General features: G+C 55.9%; 2 protein-coding genes across 5 annotated transcripts in view; one reads left to right on the forward strand and one right to left on the reverse strand.

Moving 5' to 3' along the window:
* The window catches only part of LOC112676390 (uncharacterized), a 535,411-nt gene that overhangs the window by 383,153 nt on the left and 137,265 nt on the right, over nucleotides 1–14,993 (forward strand). The gene's annotated exons all lie outside the window — the stretch shown is intronic.
* LOC112676399 (splicing factor SWAP) overlaps nucleotides 9,201–14,993 on the reverse strand; it is a 69,668-nt gene continuing 63,875 nt past the window's right edge. For 2 of the 3 annotated variants that reach the window (XM_025473546.3, XM_025473547.3), the window contains exons 16-18: nucleotides 10,801–10,965; nucleotides 9,652–9,724; nucleotides 9,201–9,514 (exon numbers count right to left, since the gene is read on the reverse strand). In XM_025473546.3, coding sequence (XP_025329331.1) covers nucleotides 9,449–9,514; nucleotides 9,652–9,724; nucleotides 10,801–10,965 — 304 coding nt within the window. In that variant the 3' untranslated portion in view covers nucleotides 9,201–9,448. Of the gene's footprint in view, nucleotides 9,572–9,651; nucleotides 9,725–10,800; nucleotides 10,966–14,993 lie in introns of all 3 variants that reach the window. The other variant, XM_049102196.1, reaches the window with a different exon arrangement.

Consider the following 14,993-nt stretch of genomic DNA (forward strand, 5'->3'; position numbering starts at 1 on the left):
CCTTCGGACAGGGAAACTGAGGCCCAGACGCCTCGCTGTATCCAGTCACCCGTGGAGGCCGTGGAGTGGCAAGGGCTGGGCACCATCCTTCCCTGTTACTGTGGGAGCCTCAGTGGCCCCCTTTGCAGCAAGGAGATTCTGTACCTCCTTCAGAACAGCTCAGATGGACCAGGCATCTGGCACACGGGGACCCTTCACGGGCACATCCTCAAATTTTGCATCAGAACAACGTGGTTGCCAGTGGCAGAAACCAGCTTAAACTGGTTTTAGTCAAGGAAAGGACATTGAGAAGATTGTTAGACTGGGATACCCTGGGGCATATTGATGTCAGATAAGGCTAGATCAAGTTGCAAAAGACTAGATCAGAATTCAGTTCCTCCCTCCATTTCTGTGTTGGCTTCATCCTCTGGCAAGATTTCTCCAGCAGCAAAAACGGTGCAGAGCAGCTACAGCTAACATCCTGACACTTAGGAAGCCACAGACCTTGTGCTGTCTTTCACTGGGTGCTGTGGATTATGTGTTTGTCTCTGAGCCAAGCATGTGGCCAGAGGATGGCAATGAGCTGATCTGCCTGCGTAGACCTGGGCAAGGAGGGGGTTTTCTAAAGGAGACTGGAGGTGCTGAAGTCGGAGTAAGGGAGATGGATGGCAGGCAGGGCTGGATCAAGGAGTTCAGAGAGAGGCTGGAGCAGTCCCCCCCTGTGGAAGAGCTCTTCCTGCATCTGAGGGTTTGGAGCAGGATGCTGTGGGAGGCTAATTCCAGATGGTGGTGGACAGACGTAGCTGTGAGTATGGCCTCAGCAGCACAACTATAGGCATGGCCAGACTGTGGTTCTCCTCAGGCAGGTCAAGATGGTGGCTGGAGACCACGGTGAGCACTGAGGATGCTTGGCTAGGGTGCACTTGGGGGGCTGTCACTGACTTCATGCCAGGGCCACTGCACCACACCTGCTGCTTTCACTTCAGGGCTGCCACTGAATCCTGATAATTGAATGTGGACAGAATCCAAGCACCGGTGAGAGGCCACTTTTTACCCTCAGATGGGCGATGTTGGAAAAGTGATATATCATCATGCACCCAGGAAGTGGGAAGGGGGGACTTTGTTGCCCCTGGGTGGGGGTACCAGCTGGTCAGCCTTACTGGAAGGCCATCAGGGAGCAGCTATTAAAATGTAAAAAGTACATTTTCTGGCTAGCGTTCTGTCTAGAAAAATGCTCCCATCTTTGCATGAGAGGCAAACACAGGACATACCAGTTCACCATCAGAAGTGCCCAAGTGTCCACTCAGGGCTGACCTGCTAAATCAGGGCCGTGTGCCCAGGCAGCTGTGCCTGTGGTGGCCAGGGAGGCAGGGGCGGGCACCCTCCGATCTGTGATTCCTGGAGTGGGGAGGGGGGGTGTCCTGCTGGAGAAAGACCCGTGAGGTGCCGTGTAAGCTGGTGGTGCCCTGGACTGACTGCCCCAAAGATGGAACAGTACCTGGAAGTCAGAAAGGACTAGTCCAGACACACCAGTGGGGCCATGCACATGTATTGTTGAGTGAAAAAAACAAATCGTGAGAAATCAGAAAAACCCCACAAAACAACTATGTGCTTAGCTTTGCCATGTATACACACACAAGCATGTATATCTGAGCTCTTGATCCAGCCTTGCCCTGCCATCCAGCTCCTTTATCTGGTGTCAGCACCTCCAACGTCCTTTAGAAAATCCCCCTTTGACCCTGTCAGCCCAGGGGTTTGTGATGCGGGCCCCTGCCACCTGGAACACAGAAGCCAGGATGGGCCCATCCCTCCTGACCATCTTCCGGCCACGTGACTGGCTCAGGGCTGGCCCCACGGCCCCCATCCTGTGATGAAGGACAGCTCTGGACTGTGGCTTGGGCTTGCTGAGATGGCAGGACGGGGGCTGCAGCTTTCCTGGGCTGTGTGTGTGCATGCATGTGTGCGTGCATAAAAGCAGAGGGAAAGCACTGGAAGGAACCCACTAAAGTGCAGGTGATGACTTCAGGCAGGAGTGCAGGGAGCAACCTTGGGCCTGAACATCACCTCATCCTCTGCTGGGTGCTCCCTTGTGCCACCTGCACCTGTCACTTTGTCCTGGGGGCTCAGGCTTCGGGACACCCACCCCTGGGCAGCCCGGGCTCATGACAATGCAGGGAAGATGTGATCTGTGCTATCCAGGGATGCCGGCTCGGGCACCTCTTGCCCTTCCCATCCCTAAGTTCCGGGATGGGGTGGGGGTCCACCCACCGGGTGGGTCCCTGAGGGGTTCACCATCAGTCACCATCACTGAGATCCTCTGCTTGGGGTCTGCTCCAGGGACCTGGGTGAGGGCTGGCGGGCGCAGGATGTGGCAGGGGTGACAGCCTCTCAGCCGGTCTCACACTCCCACCAGGAGCAGCTATTTCTACTTGGCTTGTGTAACTGAAAATCAATAAAAATGAGAACAAAAGAAGTATAATTATGTGTATTGCATACAGAAGGTTGGCTTAAATACAGTCCCTTCTCTGAGACCAGGGTTTCGAGGGGGTGGCAGCCCTTAGACCAGGCCCTGTGTCTTCACTCTAGAAGGGCGGGGCTCAGGCTGCCTGCTTGAACCCCTGCCCTTGTGAGGCTGCTGCCCTAGGCGGGTAGACAGGTTGAGTATGCACAGTGAGGAACAGCGGCCAGCGTTACCCAGTCCTAACCCCTGGAATCCGAGAGCATGTTCCCTTATGTGGCTAAAAGGGGCTTTGCAGATGTGGTCAGGTTAAAGATCCTGGATGGGATGGTCCTGGACAGTCTGGTGGGCCCAGGGTCATCAGACAGCAGGAGGGGGAGGCTCAGAGCTGGGGGGAGCAGGTCTTGTGACAAGGGAATCAGTGGCCAGAGTGATGCAGCCAGGGGCCCATTGGTGCAGGGTGCCTCTGAAAGCTGGAGGGGCGAGCAGAACCACACCCCTGCCCTGGAGTCCCAAGAGGAACCAGCCCTGCCAGCACCCGCTTTCACCCCAGCAAGGCTGACTTCCGACTTCTGGCTTCCGGAGCAGTGAGAGAAGAATACCTGTATTATATCAGACAGAGTGCCAGTGGGGACAGGCAGGACAGCAGCGTTATGTGGGGACAGTCACTTTGGCAAAGGCAGGATGGTCAGTGCCAGGTCCCTGGGGCAGTCTCTAGGCCATGGGGTGGAATGAGAGGGGGAGGTGACTTTAAAACATGCCTTGCAGGGGTGCCTGAGAGGCTCAGGTCATGATCTCAGGTTGTGGGGTCCAGCCCCTCATCGGGCTCTGCGCTCAGTGGGGAGTCTGCTTGGGATGCTCTGCCCCTCTCTCTGCACCGCCCACTCCCACCTGGCTTGCGCACAAGTGCACACCGCATTCGTGTGCGCTCTTTCTCTCAAATAAATACGTAGATCTTTAATAAAAAAGTAAAAAAATCCTTAAATTGTAACCCCCCCTTCCGCCCTCAGGGAGGGACTCCCATCCCCTGGAGACAGAGCATGCCTTTGTGTCCGCCTTCGTGAACAGATGGGGCCCAGGGACTCATGCAGTGACTTCTGAGCTGCCTTCAAAGACTCCACTGGGCTTTGCTGGATCCCTCTGCTCAGTCATGAGAGATGATATTTCTTAGTAGGGGTGGGGGTGGAAGGAAGGGGGGGGAAGGGAGGAAGGGAGGGGGAGGGACAGGTGGAGGGTAGGGGGAAGAAGGGAGAGGGAGGAAGGGATAGAAGGGGGAGGGGAGGGGAGGGAGAGGGGCGGGTAGAGGGAGGACGGAGGAAAGGACGGAGGAGGGGGAGGGAGGCCGAAGGAAGGGAGTCCGGGAAGGGGCGGGGACGGGGTTGGGACCAAGATTCATCAGGACCTGTGCCAGGACCGGGGCTGTCCCAGTGCCTGCCTCTGTCCTGCTCGGGTGCCAAGCAGTGGGCGCAGAGCCTGCAGGATGGTGGCGCCCCAGGGGCAATCCGGTCCGTGAGCGGGGCTCGCGCCACCACAGTCAGCTGCCGGCAACCGCAGGACAAGCGCCACGGCCGGGTGCTCCCCCCCTCCTGAGGTACAGGGTCCTGGTCCCAGTCCAGGTGTGGCGCCGGGTCCCATCCAGGTGCGGCGCTGAGTCCAGGTGCGGTGTGGGGTCCAGGTGCAGCGTGGGGTCCCAGTCCAGGTGTGGTGTGGGGTCCTGGTCCCAGGGCGGCAGGCTGTCTCCTCTCCAGGCTGTCCCTGGGCTGTAGGAGCCGTCTTCCCGCATGTCCTCTGGGTTCGTGGCCCACGCGCGCCTGCGTCCTGCCCTGTTCTCCGCGGGGACTCAGTCTGTGGGACAGGCCCACCCCGTGACCCCACTTCACCTGTCACCTCCACACACAGTCACATCCTGCATTGTGGGGCTTAGGGCCCCCTGTGTGGGTTTGAGGGGGACACAGTTCAGCCCAGACAGAGGGTGAGAGGTCATGGGAAGGTCTGGCATGGGGGGCTCGTGTGGGCAAAGTGGCCATGAGAGTCAGGGTCCCCATGGTGTCCCGTTGCACTTGGAGACTGATCCCAGCTCCGCAAGCCTGCGCTGCACCTTGGTCCCTACGCCCAGGCCATGACCCCCAGGAGCTCAGCATCCCCTCCCCGCCGCCGCTGGCTGGTCTGTCCTCCCAGGGCCTCAGACCCCGTGGGTAGGTCCTCGCAGCCACCCTGTGCGGGGTGCCCGGCCTCACCCAGTTGAAGCAGCATGGAAGCGGCACACCTACGTTGGCACAGAGCTAGCTTGGTGCGAGTGTCCCGCAGTGTCATTCACAGCGGCCGCAAAGTGCAAGCACCCCTTGTGACCACTGGCTGGTGGATGGATGCCCAGGAGGTGGCACATGCACAGCGGGTGGTGTCGGGGTGCCCCTTGCTGCAGGCTGGAGAGACAGGCCGTGCGGCACGAGTCCACGAGCAGCAACTGCACAACAGGCACGTCCAGGCGCCGCATGTGGACTAGCCAGGGGCTAGGGGTGGGGAGGGGTCGGGAGCAACTGCTCATCTGGGAGAAGTGGAATATTCTGGAATTGAATGGTCGTGATAGCGGTGCTCTTCTATGAAGCTACTGACACCACTCAGTTGTGCTCACCCCTAGGGGATCAGGGTAGCTCCAGGCCCCAGAGCTTCTGCTCCCTGCACTCTGACACCCTGTGTGACTGGCAGCTGCTCCTTGCGAAGCTGAAAAAAGCCAAGTTTCTGTACGCCGTTGAACCTAGGGGCGCCGGAACTTCCTAGGGCTTCCTGGAGGAGGTGCTGCCCAGCAAACCAGGACGCGCTTTGCTTCCAACTTACAGGAAGGGCTTTTCTAGACCTAGAGACACAGATCTTATCACTATCCCAGTGTGCACGGATAGGAAGAGCCTCAGGCGGGCATCCCGTTGGTGGGGACCTGGGTTCTGGGGGCGTCCCCTTGGGGGCAGGGGAGCCAGGCCCATGGGACACCCTCTTCCTGGCCAGTGCCTGGAGGAGCCCAGCCGGGCTGGGAAGGCAGCAGACTGGGGGCAATTCTCTCATTGCACCCCACTCAGCCCAGCACTCCTGGGAGCTCCCGCGGCCAATTTGCACTATTGGAGTTTCCCTCCAGGGCCCCTGAAGTGCAGCAAATGGTGTTTCTCCAGATTCACATCCACCCAAACCTGAGAACGTGAGCTTATTGGGGAAGAGGGCTGCTACAGACGGATCACAGTTAAGGATCTCAAGGTGAGACCGTCCTGGCTTATCCGGGTGGGCCCCGAATCCAGAACTGTGTCCTGAGAAGGGAGACCAGAGGGAGACAGAGGTGGAGCCACGCAGCCCTCAGCTGGGAGCACCCGCAGCTGGAGCAGCAGGAGCCACCACGCGTGCCACACCCGGCCCTCAAACCCCAGAACTGAGATGATGAGCCCCTGCGGTCTGGGATGGCTGCCCAGGACACCCTCACACCTCCTATCTGCCTCTGCACACCCTGCCTTGCGGGAGGCTGTTCCCTAAATCAGAGTCTGGACCATCTTCCCCACATGAATGGGGGTGGGGCCACCCGCCTTACTCAGGTCTGGGGCTCCTGTTACACATGGGAGACAGATCACAGCTCCTGGCTGGGCCTGTGGGTCCTGCCCAGGCCCCTCGTCCCCACCTCTGTCCCCTAAGATGGCTGAAGCTGCTGACCTCCCCCTTCTCCCTCTGTCACTCAGGCACATTCCTGCCTCGGGACCTTTGCACCCACAGCCCAGAGCCCTGCGGCGCACTCTCCTACTGCATCCTAGCACGTTCCTGTATCTCTGCTTAGAGATACCCCCTTGCTCCACCCTGTCTACAAAAGCCCACACTACCCCAGCTCCACACACTGTTTGTGATGGAAAGATGGTGTCGGTCGTCCATCGGCAAGCCCTGTGAAGTCAGAGAAGCTGTGGAGAACTTCTGGTTCCTTAGACGATGGGATAAACCGTTGGTTTTTGGAGGCTTGCATCCTCTGCTCCTTTTTCGGGCAGCAGCATCTGATTTGTTGTGGGGGCTGGCCTGTGCCCACCAGCTACATCTTCTCCTGCTGGGGGAGCATGCGGCACCGTGCCCAGTGTGAGCCTGGGCTGGAGTGTGAGTCCTACCTGTTGGGAAAGCCCAAGAAGGGCTGCAGCTCCCCAGCTCCGCTGGCTCCCAAGCCTCTTGGAGCTGCCCTGGGCCCACATCCACCTCCCCGCGGCTGCTGGCGCCCATCTGCCCTATGGAGCTGCCACGGCCTGCTGGGTTGGGCCAGTGGGGGCAGTGGGGCAGGTGTCCCCTGGGCCCATCTCGAGAAGACCTGCTTCACCCGGGCTTTTCCCTGCTGGTCTGATGACGCTGGAGGTGGGGAGCAGGTAGAAAGGAAGGCATGTGAACAGTGTGGACTTTAGTTCCTAATACACAGCAGCTCTGGCCCTCCATCCTGACACCAGTGCCACGCTGCAGGTGGGCCCTGATGGCAGAGGGCTTTGTACTGGGGTCCTGATTTTTTCACAGATCCACAATTGTTCTACCAAGTTTATTAAGACAATAAAGGGGTTTGCCACGTATAGGTATGAAACGGCTCAGAGGCTCACGTTAACGGCCAGCAGGCAAGGAAGCTGGTGAGTGGCATGCCGCCTTGTGCACGAGGAAGGCTGGGTGGGGGCTGCGCAGCCAAGAGCAGATCCTCCTGTCCACCCGCGTCTGAGGAAAGGATGCCAGGAGGGCGCACAGGAGTCATGAGAATAATACTTCACTGTGTGAACTGATCACTTGTGCCAACGCCCAAAGGTTACTTAAAAGCGCCTGCTGGAGCCGCTGCCCGCCTGCCCGTGTATTTGGTATTCGGTGAAAGGCCCTCCCGGCAGCTCCGGTCTCATTCTGGGAATCTGGCAGAGCACGTGGTGTGATGGCCCAACACAGGCTGCAAGGGAGAGCTTGTGACCCCAGGCACAACAGCTGGCCTTGCAAACAGGGGAAAAGGTTTTGGAGAACAGTTTCATTACCATTTAAGAGACTTAAAAATAATCCAGTAAAAATACTGCAAATTCATCATGAGACAATCTTTCTAAAGGGGAAAAACTCTTGACCTGATGCCGCCGGCAGTGTCTTCTGTGGCAGACCGCATATAAGCTGTCCCACATGGATTTTAGCGGCTGAGATCGGGAGGGTAGAGGTGGTGTGGTTACCCCTAAAGCCTCTCCTGTAATCACAGATCACAACAGCCTGGGCTGGCACTCAGGGTCAGCACTGTGGCATGGAATGGCGGATGCATTATGTACACAGAAACATGCACTGCACAAACTGCAGAAAGTCAGGTTTGCCAGTATTTTCCCTTGTAGCAAGTGTGAGTGTGCAGAGCTCGGTTGAGAGACCTGGAAGGTGTCCTGTATGTGTCCTTCTCTGTCTGTGCAGCCAGAGGACACCTCCCTGGCCCAACACAGAATCCCACGGGCCAGGAAGGTCCTTTGTGGGGTCCTCCACTCTTCTCCTTGTGTGGCAGCCCCCAGCACAAACCTCACCTTACGTACCTCTCTGGGGTGGGGTGGGGGCTCTCTGGGGTGTTCGTGTCTGTGCAAAGCTGTGCATACTCTGGGGTGCAAGGTGGCCCTGCCATGTTCCCAGGCGCCAGATCAGACAGATGCAGACAGGGTCCCACTGCAGGCACCGCTGGGCACACATGCCCCGTGCTGAGCATCATGGCTCCCTGCCCACACTCACTTCTGGCTCCTGCAGGTGGAAATGACACACAGCCAAATGTGGCCTGCATAAACAGTGCCGGGAACAAGTAACAAGGGACAAAGTGGATTTGCCGGAGGCACAGCTGGGGCTGCCCAAGGCTGTGAGAAAAACAATTACCTGTAAAAGCAATATTTGCACATAAAAACCTACAACCAAAGGTAAGGGAGAAATTGGAAAAAATTATTTAAAAATAAATTGTGCCGAAAAGGGCTCACCAGGACATTCAAAGCACTGCAACACGGTAAAGATGCTCGAGAGTCACTGCCAGCCAAGGGTCACAGTCCGCTCACCAGAAAACAATATAAATGGATGTTTCCATATAAGAGAAGCTGCTCATCTCACTCCTAATTAAAGAGATGACGTAGCAGAGACAGCAGTGCTCACACCACCTTGGGGAGGGCGCCCCAGGGCACAGACCCAGCTGGGAAGAGCCGTCTGGTGGCAGGTCTTGCCATCAAACTCCAAGCTCGTGCAGCCGGTCCTCATGCTGCTGGGGACGCGCTCTGCCGGTCAGGCCTGTCATTGGGGTTGCGGGTTGAATCCTGGTATGTTCCAATGGGGCCAGCCGCATGACTGGTGAAGAGATGGGGCTCCCAACCTCAGACCACCGCCAGGGCCGGCAGGTCCTCATGTGAGGTGTTTTGACTAAAACCCAGGCCAGGAACAGCCTGTCCATGCGATCTGGGCTGCTGGCACCCATGGTGGCCTGAGATCCTGGGCAAGGCAGCAAGTCTGCATTTTCCTGCCTGAGGGGGATGCTGGTCCAGTGCCAGGAAAGCAGGGGGCTGAGCTGGGCAGGGCTCAGGGGGGATGTGCTCTCCAGCCCTGTGACTCTGGGGGACACAGGGCACAGATCGCGGGTGCCTGTTCCTCCTGCTGCCTGGGGGGTGGGGGGATATTGTCCACAGGTCGCCGCCTATGTAAGGACGTGACGGGAATCCAATGACAGACGCCAAATGGTAAAAACACACTGACAGGCCAAATAAGGAAGAAACCGCCCACAGTCGCTGGCTAGAAAAGGTGTTTTCCTCCCATTTTATTTGATAATACATTTTCACAGAAACATGATATTATTTACAAATATACAGGTAAGAGACTGCTGGTCAAAAATCTTAAACTGAAAATGTCATCAAAAATTAATTTACAAAAACCACCAACTGCCCAGAGGAGTCCCTGGAGGAGGATGGACGGCGATCGATGGTCTGTGCGTGGAAGCTGCTCGGCGCTCCGGCCCCCAGCCTGGCGCTGGGCCAGTGGCACCCCCGCATCTCAGGAGGCACTGGTCTGCATGTTCTTGGAAGCAGCGAGCATCGCCCTCACTTTGGCCATGAGGTCCTGCACAGAGAGACGCACGGGGTCCCTGTGGCTTCCCGCTCAGACCTGGAAGGCGGCCTGCAGGCACAGGAAGGCCCACCGTGGGGACCTTGTAGCCCTACGGGTCAGAGGAGGAGGGGAGGGGGCCATCGCTTTACCTGAGTTATTTTGCTCTGCACAGAGGAGACAATTGCTGAGGAGATCTGGCCGTCTTTTTCCTGAGAAACTCCCCTAATATGAATAAAGAGAGGTCACAGGCTTAAAAAATAGACATTAAGTCATATTTGTTACTAGTGTCTTTAAAAAAGAGATCATTATAAATATATTATTTTGCTTTTACATGTCACGTTACAGATGCCTTAAGTATTTTATAAAATGCAGCCTAATTCAGAAAACGTTTTCCTGTGAGCACCCCAGGAGGTGCATGTATGGACAGGACAGGGGAAGCAGAAAGCCGGAGCCTCACCGAGCCGGGACCCCGCCACACAATCGCTCACCTGCACCTTCAAACAAGCTACGTCTTAGGTTCTGCCCACCTCCAGTGAGCTATGTGTTGTCCTACTGACGAGCCTGTGCTACAGTTTCGGGCCTATGACCCACATGGACGAAGGCAGCATGTCTGTAGCCAGTGAGTGAGCCTCATTCCGAACCCCTGGCTCTGAGTGTGCAGCGGGGTGTGTGTGTGTGTGTGTGTCTGGAAAAAGCCCTCTAACAGCCATGGGCAATGGGGACACATACATCTGTGCTGCCCCACAGGCCACTCACGTGACAGCAGTGCACTCTGATGTCACCTGGCCTGTCCAGTCATGCAGTGCTGGTTTGACCCAACTTCTGTGGCGTGGGGTGAGTGGTGTGACCGGAGTGGGGGTGGGGGAAGTCTATGTCGCACTTATTGTGGACCCCCGTGCCTGCCTCCCCTGCGATCATGCCCACTGCACACAGCCCTTGCTGAGGACAAAGGCACCACTGTCGGGTGGTTACAGAACAGCTGCTGTCCTGCTAAAGCACGATTTTCCAGTGGATCAGATGGTGGGAAGTCCTCTAGTTGGCACCTGAGGGAGGTGGCTGGCCCACCCCACCCCTACTCACATTTCTGTTCAGCCCAGGGACAGCCACCAAGAGGGCGGGCTTTCCAGGTCTCTCTCTGGCCGGAGGTGGGGCCCAGGGGGAGTTGGTGGCCTGGCACACCTAAGATCTGACCCCAGTTCTGAGCAGCTGCAGTGTCCACCTCCTACTCACTGCCTGAGCAGGACGTGGGGAGCATGTGGGGAGTGGGGAGCCCTGGGGTGGGGTCAAGGTGGGCTTACCTGGAGCGCTCCTGACTGGAGCCCCGACTCTCCACGGGAGAGATGCTGGCTGAGTGGGCCGTGTGCCGACGTGTGGCTTGCTTGCTTGGGGACGCCGACTGGGACCCGGCCTTGGACTCGGTCCGTGACCGTGAGCGCCTCTTCTTCTTTTTTTCGTGGGGGCTTCTGCAAGGAAAGTAGTTTCAGACAGAGACACAGAGGGCTCTGGACGAGGAGTTTCGAGTGTTTTTCAAGGGACAGCTGGCAGGTTTAGGTGTCCATACATGCTAATTCCTTATTGAACTCACAACTGGCAGATGCAGGAAAAGTCACACAGAAGCGAAGGCAGGCCACTCTCTATGCCTATCCCCACTTCAAGAGGCCTATGGGATCTCAAATGCGGTCGGCACTTTATCTGCATTTAAACAACCCAAGGAGAGCAACCAAGTGCTGTTCACACCGTGTGTCCGCTTACATGATGAGGACCTCCAGCAGGAGATGAGGAAGTATTACAGCCAAGTGCCATGTGCACAACGGCTTCTGCTCTCTGACCTGGCTTCCTGGAACCGTGGAGCCCATCCCTGCTCGCCCAGCAGCTGACTCTGCCCAACTTGCCTGTCAGGACCATCCATCCGACACCTTATCCCCATCCAGATCCCAGCCCACCCTCACCCCCCAGCAAGCAAAGCTCCAGTGCACACTGTACCCTGTGACCCTCCTGTGACTCCTCAAAGAACACTTAAGAAGGAGAACACATGCAGGAGGTGAGAGCGACTTGTGGCCCAGACAGGTGCCAGGCATCCCTGCTCTCGGCCCCTCTGCTTCCTCCAGAAATGATGGTCACCTGCTGTTGGGAAACTGTATCCCATCACACATGACTGATGGGTGACCTATGGGTGACCCAAGTGCTTGCTGGAGACTCTTAGTGTATGTAGTGAGTGCTGTCATGAAGCCATCACGTGTGCCCATCTGAGTCCTGTGGGTGAAGAGATCTCACCATGGTGGGAACATGTGTGTCTTCAGGGAGCATGATGTACTGGGCCATTCCCACTCAGCCCACTCTGTCGGCACCTCTGGGATACAGGTCGGCTCACAGACCCTTCCCCACTTGGGGACACCCTACGGCCTGTCTACATGCCTCCTCTCCCTGGGGACTGGGCTGAGAGCTTGCCCTGCCCCCAGGCTCCCCACAGTGCTCTCATGCAAAGGCACCCATGTGCACTGATGAAGCCAGTGGATATGCCAGTGCAGCACAGCTCGGGGCACTCGGACTCCACTGTGTTAACGAGGAGCTGCCCCTCAGCTGCAAGCGGCAGCATCCCTGGTGAGCTTGGGTCTCGGCGGGTGGCCTGACAGCCAGTACAGAGGAAAACAGGTCTATAAATGGAGAGGCTGCCCTCAGTACTGGACACATGGACATGGAAACCACACCACACACCTAGTTTGTCAACTGCAAAAGTTGCGTGTGGTTTTTATGTCTGTAAACATGTGCTAGGATTTCAGAGCAAGCTGCAAAGACAAAGAAATGAAATATTCCACAGCCTGTGACAAGTCCAAAATGGTTTAAGCCCCCAATCTGGCTGGGTCTCTGTGGTTATGCACATGAATTAAGGAGCAGGTGAGCAATCACGGGCTGTGTATCAGGTTCAGTCTGAATACAGCTTGTGTCACATGGCAAACCTGCCTCAGCATTTGCTTCAGGAATTAAATCATTCATTCCTTCTTCATTTTTAAACTTATTTTATTATTTATTTATGTATTTATGTATTTATTTATTTTTTAAAGATCTTATTTATTTATTCATGAGAGACACACACACAGAGAGAGAGAGAGAGAGAGAGAGAGAGAGAGGCAGAGACACAGGCAGAGGGAGAAGCAGGCTCCATGGAGGGAGCCCGATGTGGGAGTCGATCCCGGGACTCCAGGATCACGCCATGAGCAGAAGGCAGATGTTTAACTTCTGAGCCACCCAGGCATCCCATTCATTCCTTTTTTTTTAAAAGAAAAACTGAGGTACACTTCACATCCAGAGAAACACGAAGGTCTTAAGTGTTGTTGGATGCGTGTTGGCAAGTGCAGACACCAGGACACTCAGACTAGTCTCACAATCAGAAACCACCCATCTTTCTATAAAATTCCAACCCTGCTGCCTCCGTCATGTGGGGTTCAGCGCATGCTGACCGCCGTGGGAGCCTCACATGACACTAAGCACCTGCTCTGCCACCCCTTCCCCACCCTCATAGGTACCAGTGCTCTGATTTCTGAACCATTGATGGACACTCACAGACGCAGAATCACACAGCACTGCGCTTCCATGTCTGGCTCCTGTCGCTCCGCCACAATGAGCCTGTGCCCAGAGTACTTCTTCCTGCTGCTGTAGTATCAGTGGGGGCAAACTACACTACGTCTGTGCTCTCTCCCGGAACAGGCACGTGTGCTTTTGCCAGTTGAGGCAGTTACAAATCAGGGGCTTTGTGGTCAAATGCTCCTGGAGGGTGAACAGTGGGATGGGCAGCAGGGTGGCAGAGCAGGTGCTTGGTGTCATGTGAGGCTCCCATGGCGGTCAGCCTGCACTGAACCCGACAGAGGCTAGCGCACCCAGCTGCTCTTTGGAGGCGTGTCCATGGGCTACAACTGTGTACTCTTTCATGGATGGTCTTTTGAGTTACCCGCTCACTGTTTCCATCTGGAATGGACACGGGCCTTTGTCGGAGACACACACCGCAAGTGTTCCCAGGGTGTGGCCTGCCTATTCATGCTCTTGGCTGTGACTCCTGAGTGGAGTTCAGCAAGACTTCGCTCAGCACTCTCCACCCTTCTGGTGGGGTTTTTGCATGCTCAGGGACCTTCCGCCGGGAGTCTGTGACCCGGGCTGAGGTAAGCTGTGTGCCTGCAGAACAGGCTGCTTCCCTCTGTCTGCACAGCCAGCTGTCGGAGCAAGTTTCGCTGCAGAGCTCTCCTCTGGAACCGCCTGGTAATCGCACTGTTTGAGGGTGTCCAATCACGGTCTTACCTGGTGGCTACCTGGTGAGTCCAGGATTGGCAGTAAGTGCCCCCTACTCTGTAGCTGTGGCTACTCTAAGTCCTTGTTGTTTCCACACCGACGGCAGAGTTCTTGTCCACTGGTTTCTATAAAACACCCGTGGAATATGCTGGGGTGGCACCACATGGACAGAGCACCTTGGGGTCAAGAGACCTCTGAGTGACACTGAGCTCCCAGCCTCAAGCACAGGGCCTCTGTGCAGATGATTCTTAGCATTCTTCTCTCAGTTGTTTGTGGCTCTTGGTGCAGAGATTGTTTTCCGTACTTCTCGATGTTCCACGTCACCCTCCCCACTGTCCCAGGCTGGCAGGTGCAGGCAGACATGTCCTTTCTCCCTCCTCTTGCTTTGTTGTCTGGGCCAGGCATTCTGTGGCAGAGCGAATACCACCCATCTGCTGGTCTTGGAGGTGGTAAGTGTGCCCCAGTCCCCACCAGACGCCTCCTTCTACTCCCTTTGCTCAGGGCTTAGTCTCTTTCTTTTAAAGAAAAAAGTGTTTTTCTTTTAGTGAACAGTGGAGATCGTGTTGGTTCTCCTGCAACTGCTGGGATGTCCTATGAGTTCCTCCTTTACTCCGTGGATACAGTGAATACAAGGGTCGCTGCCAGACGCAAGAACATCGCTCACAGACCTGAGCCAGTCTGCTTGGTTGGGATGCATGTCCTTGCATATGCTGCTGGTCACAGGACTCTGTAGGGTCTGTGCACCCGTGTTTTTGAGCGATTCTGGTTGAGAACACACATGCCCCTGTCCACATGCACACACCACTCCAAACGTGCCCCTCCCGTGTGCACACATGCAGATATTCCCACGCCCACCAGCCTATGTCTTGTTCAGGAGCCACAACCATGGTGCCTCAGGAGCTGCTGAGTGCTCCCCAAGTTCTTTTGAGATGGTCTATAGACTGGTATCTCTTCTTCCTTGAACCTTTGCTTGAATTCAATGATGAAAGCCATCTGGGCCTGGAGTTTTGTGGTTTTAAGTTATAAATAAATTCTTTGGCAGACAAAGTTATTTAGATTTTCTATTTCTTCCACTGTCAGTATGGTCACTTGTATTTTTCAAGGAATTTATTTCCCCCAAGTTGTCAAATTCACTAGAAAAAGACTTCTTTCCTAATTCTCTTTTTATGTCTGTAGGCTCTTTCATTCTTCCTAAATCTAAATAAAGACA

This window comes from Canis lupus, chromosome 26, assembly GCF_003254725.2.
Source record: "Canis lupus dingo isolate Sandy chromosome 26, ASM325472v2, whole genome shotgun sequence".
In the NCBI taxonomy this organism is placed as follows: Eukaryota; Metazoa; Chordata; class Mammalia; order Carnivora; family Canidae; genus Canis; species Canis lupus.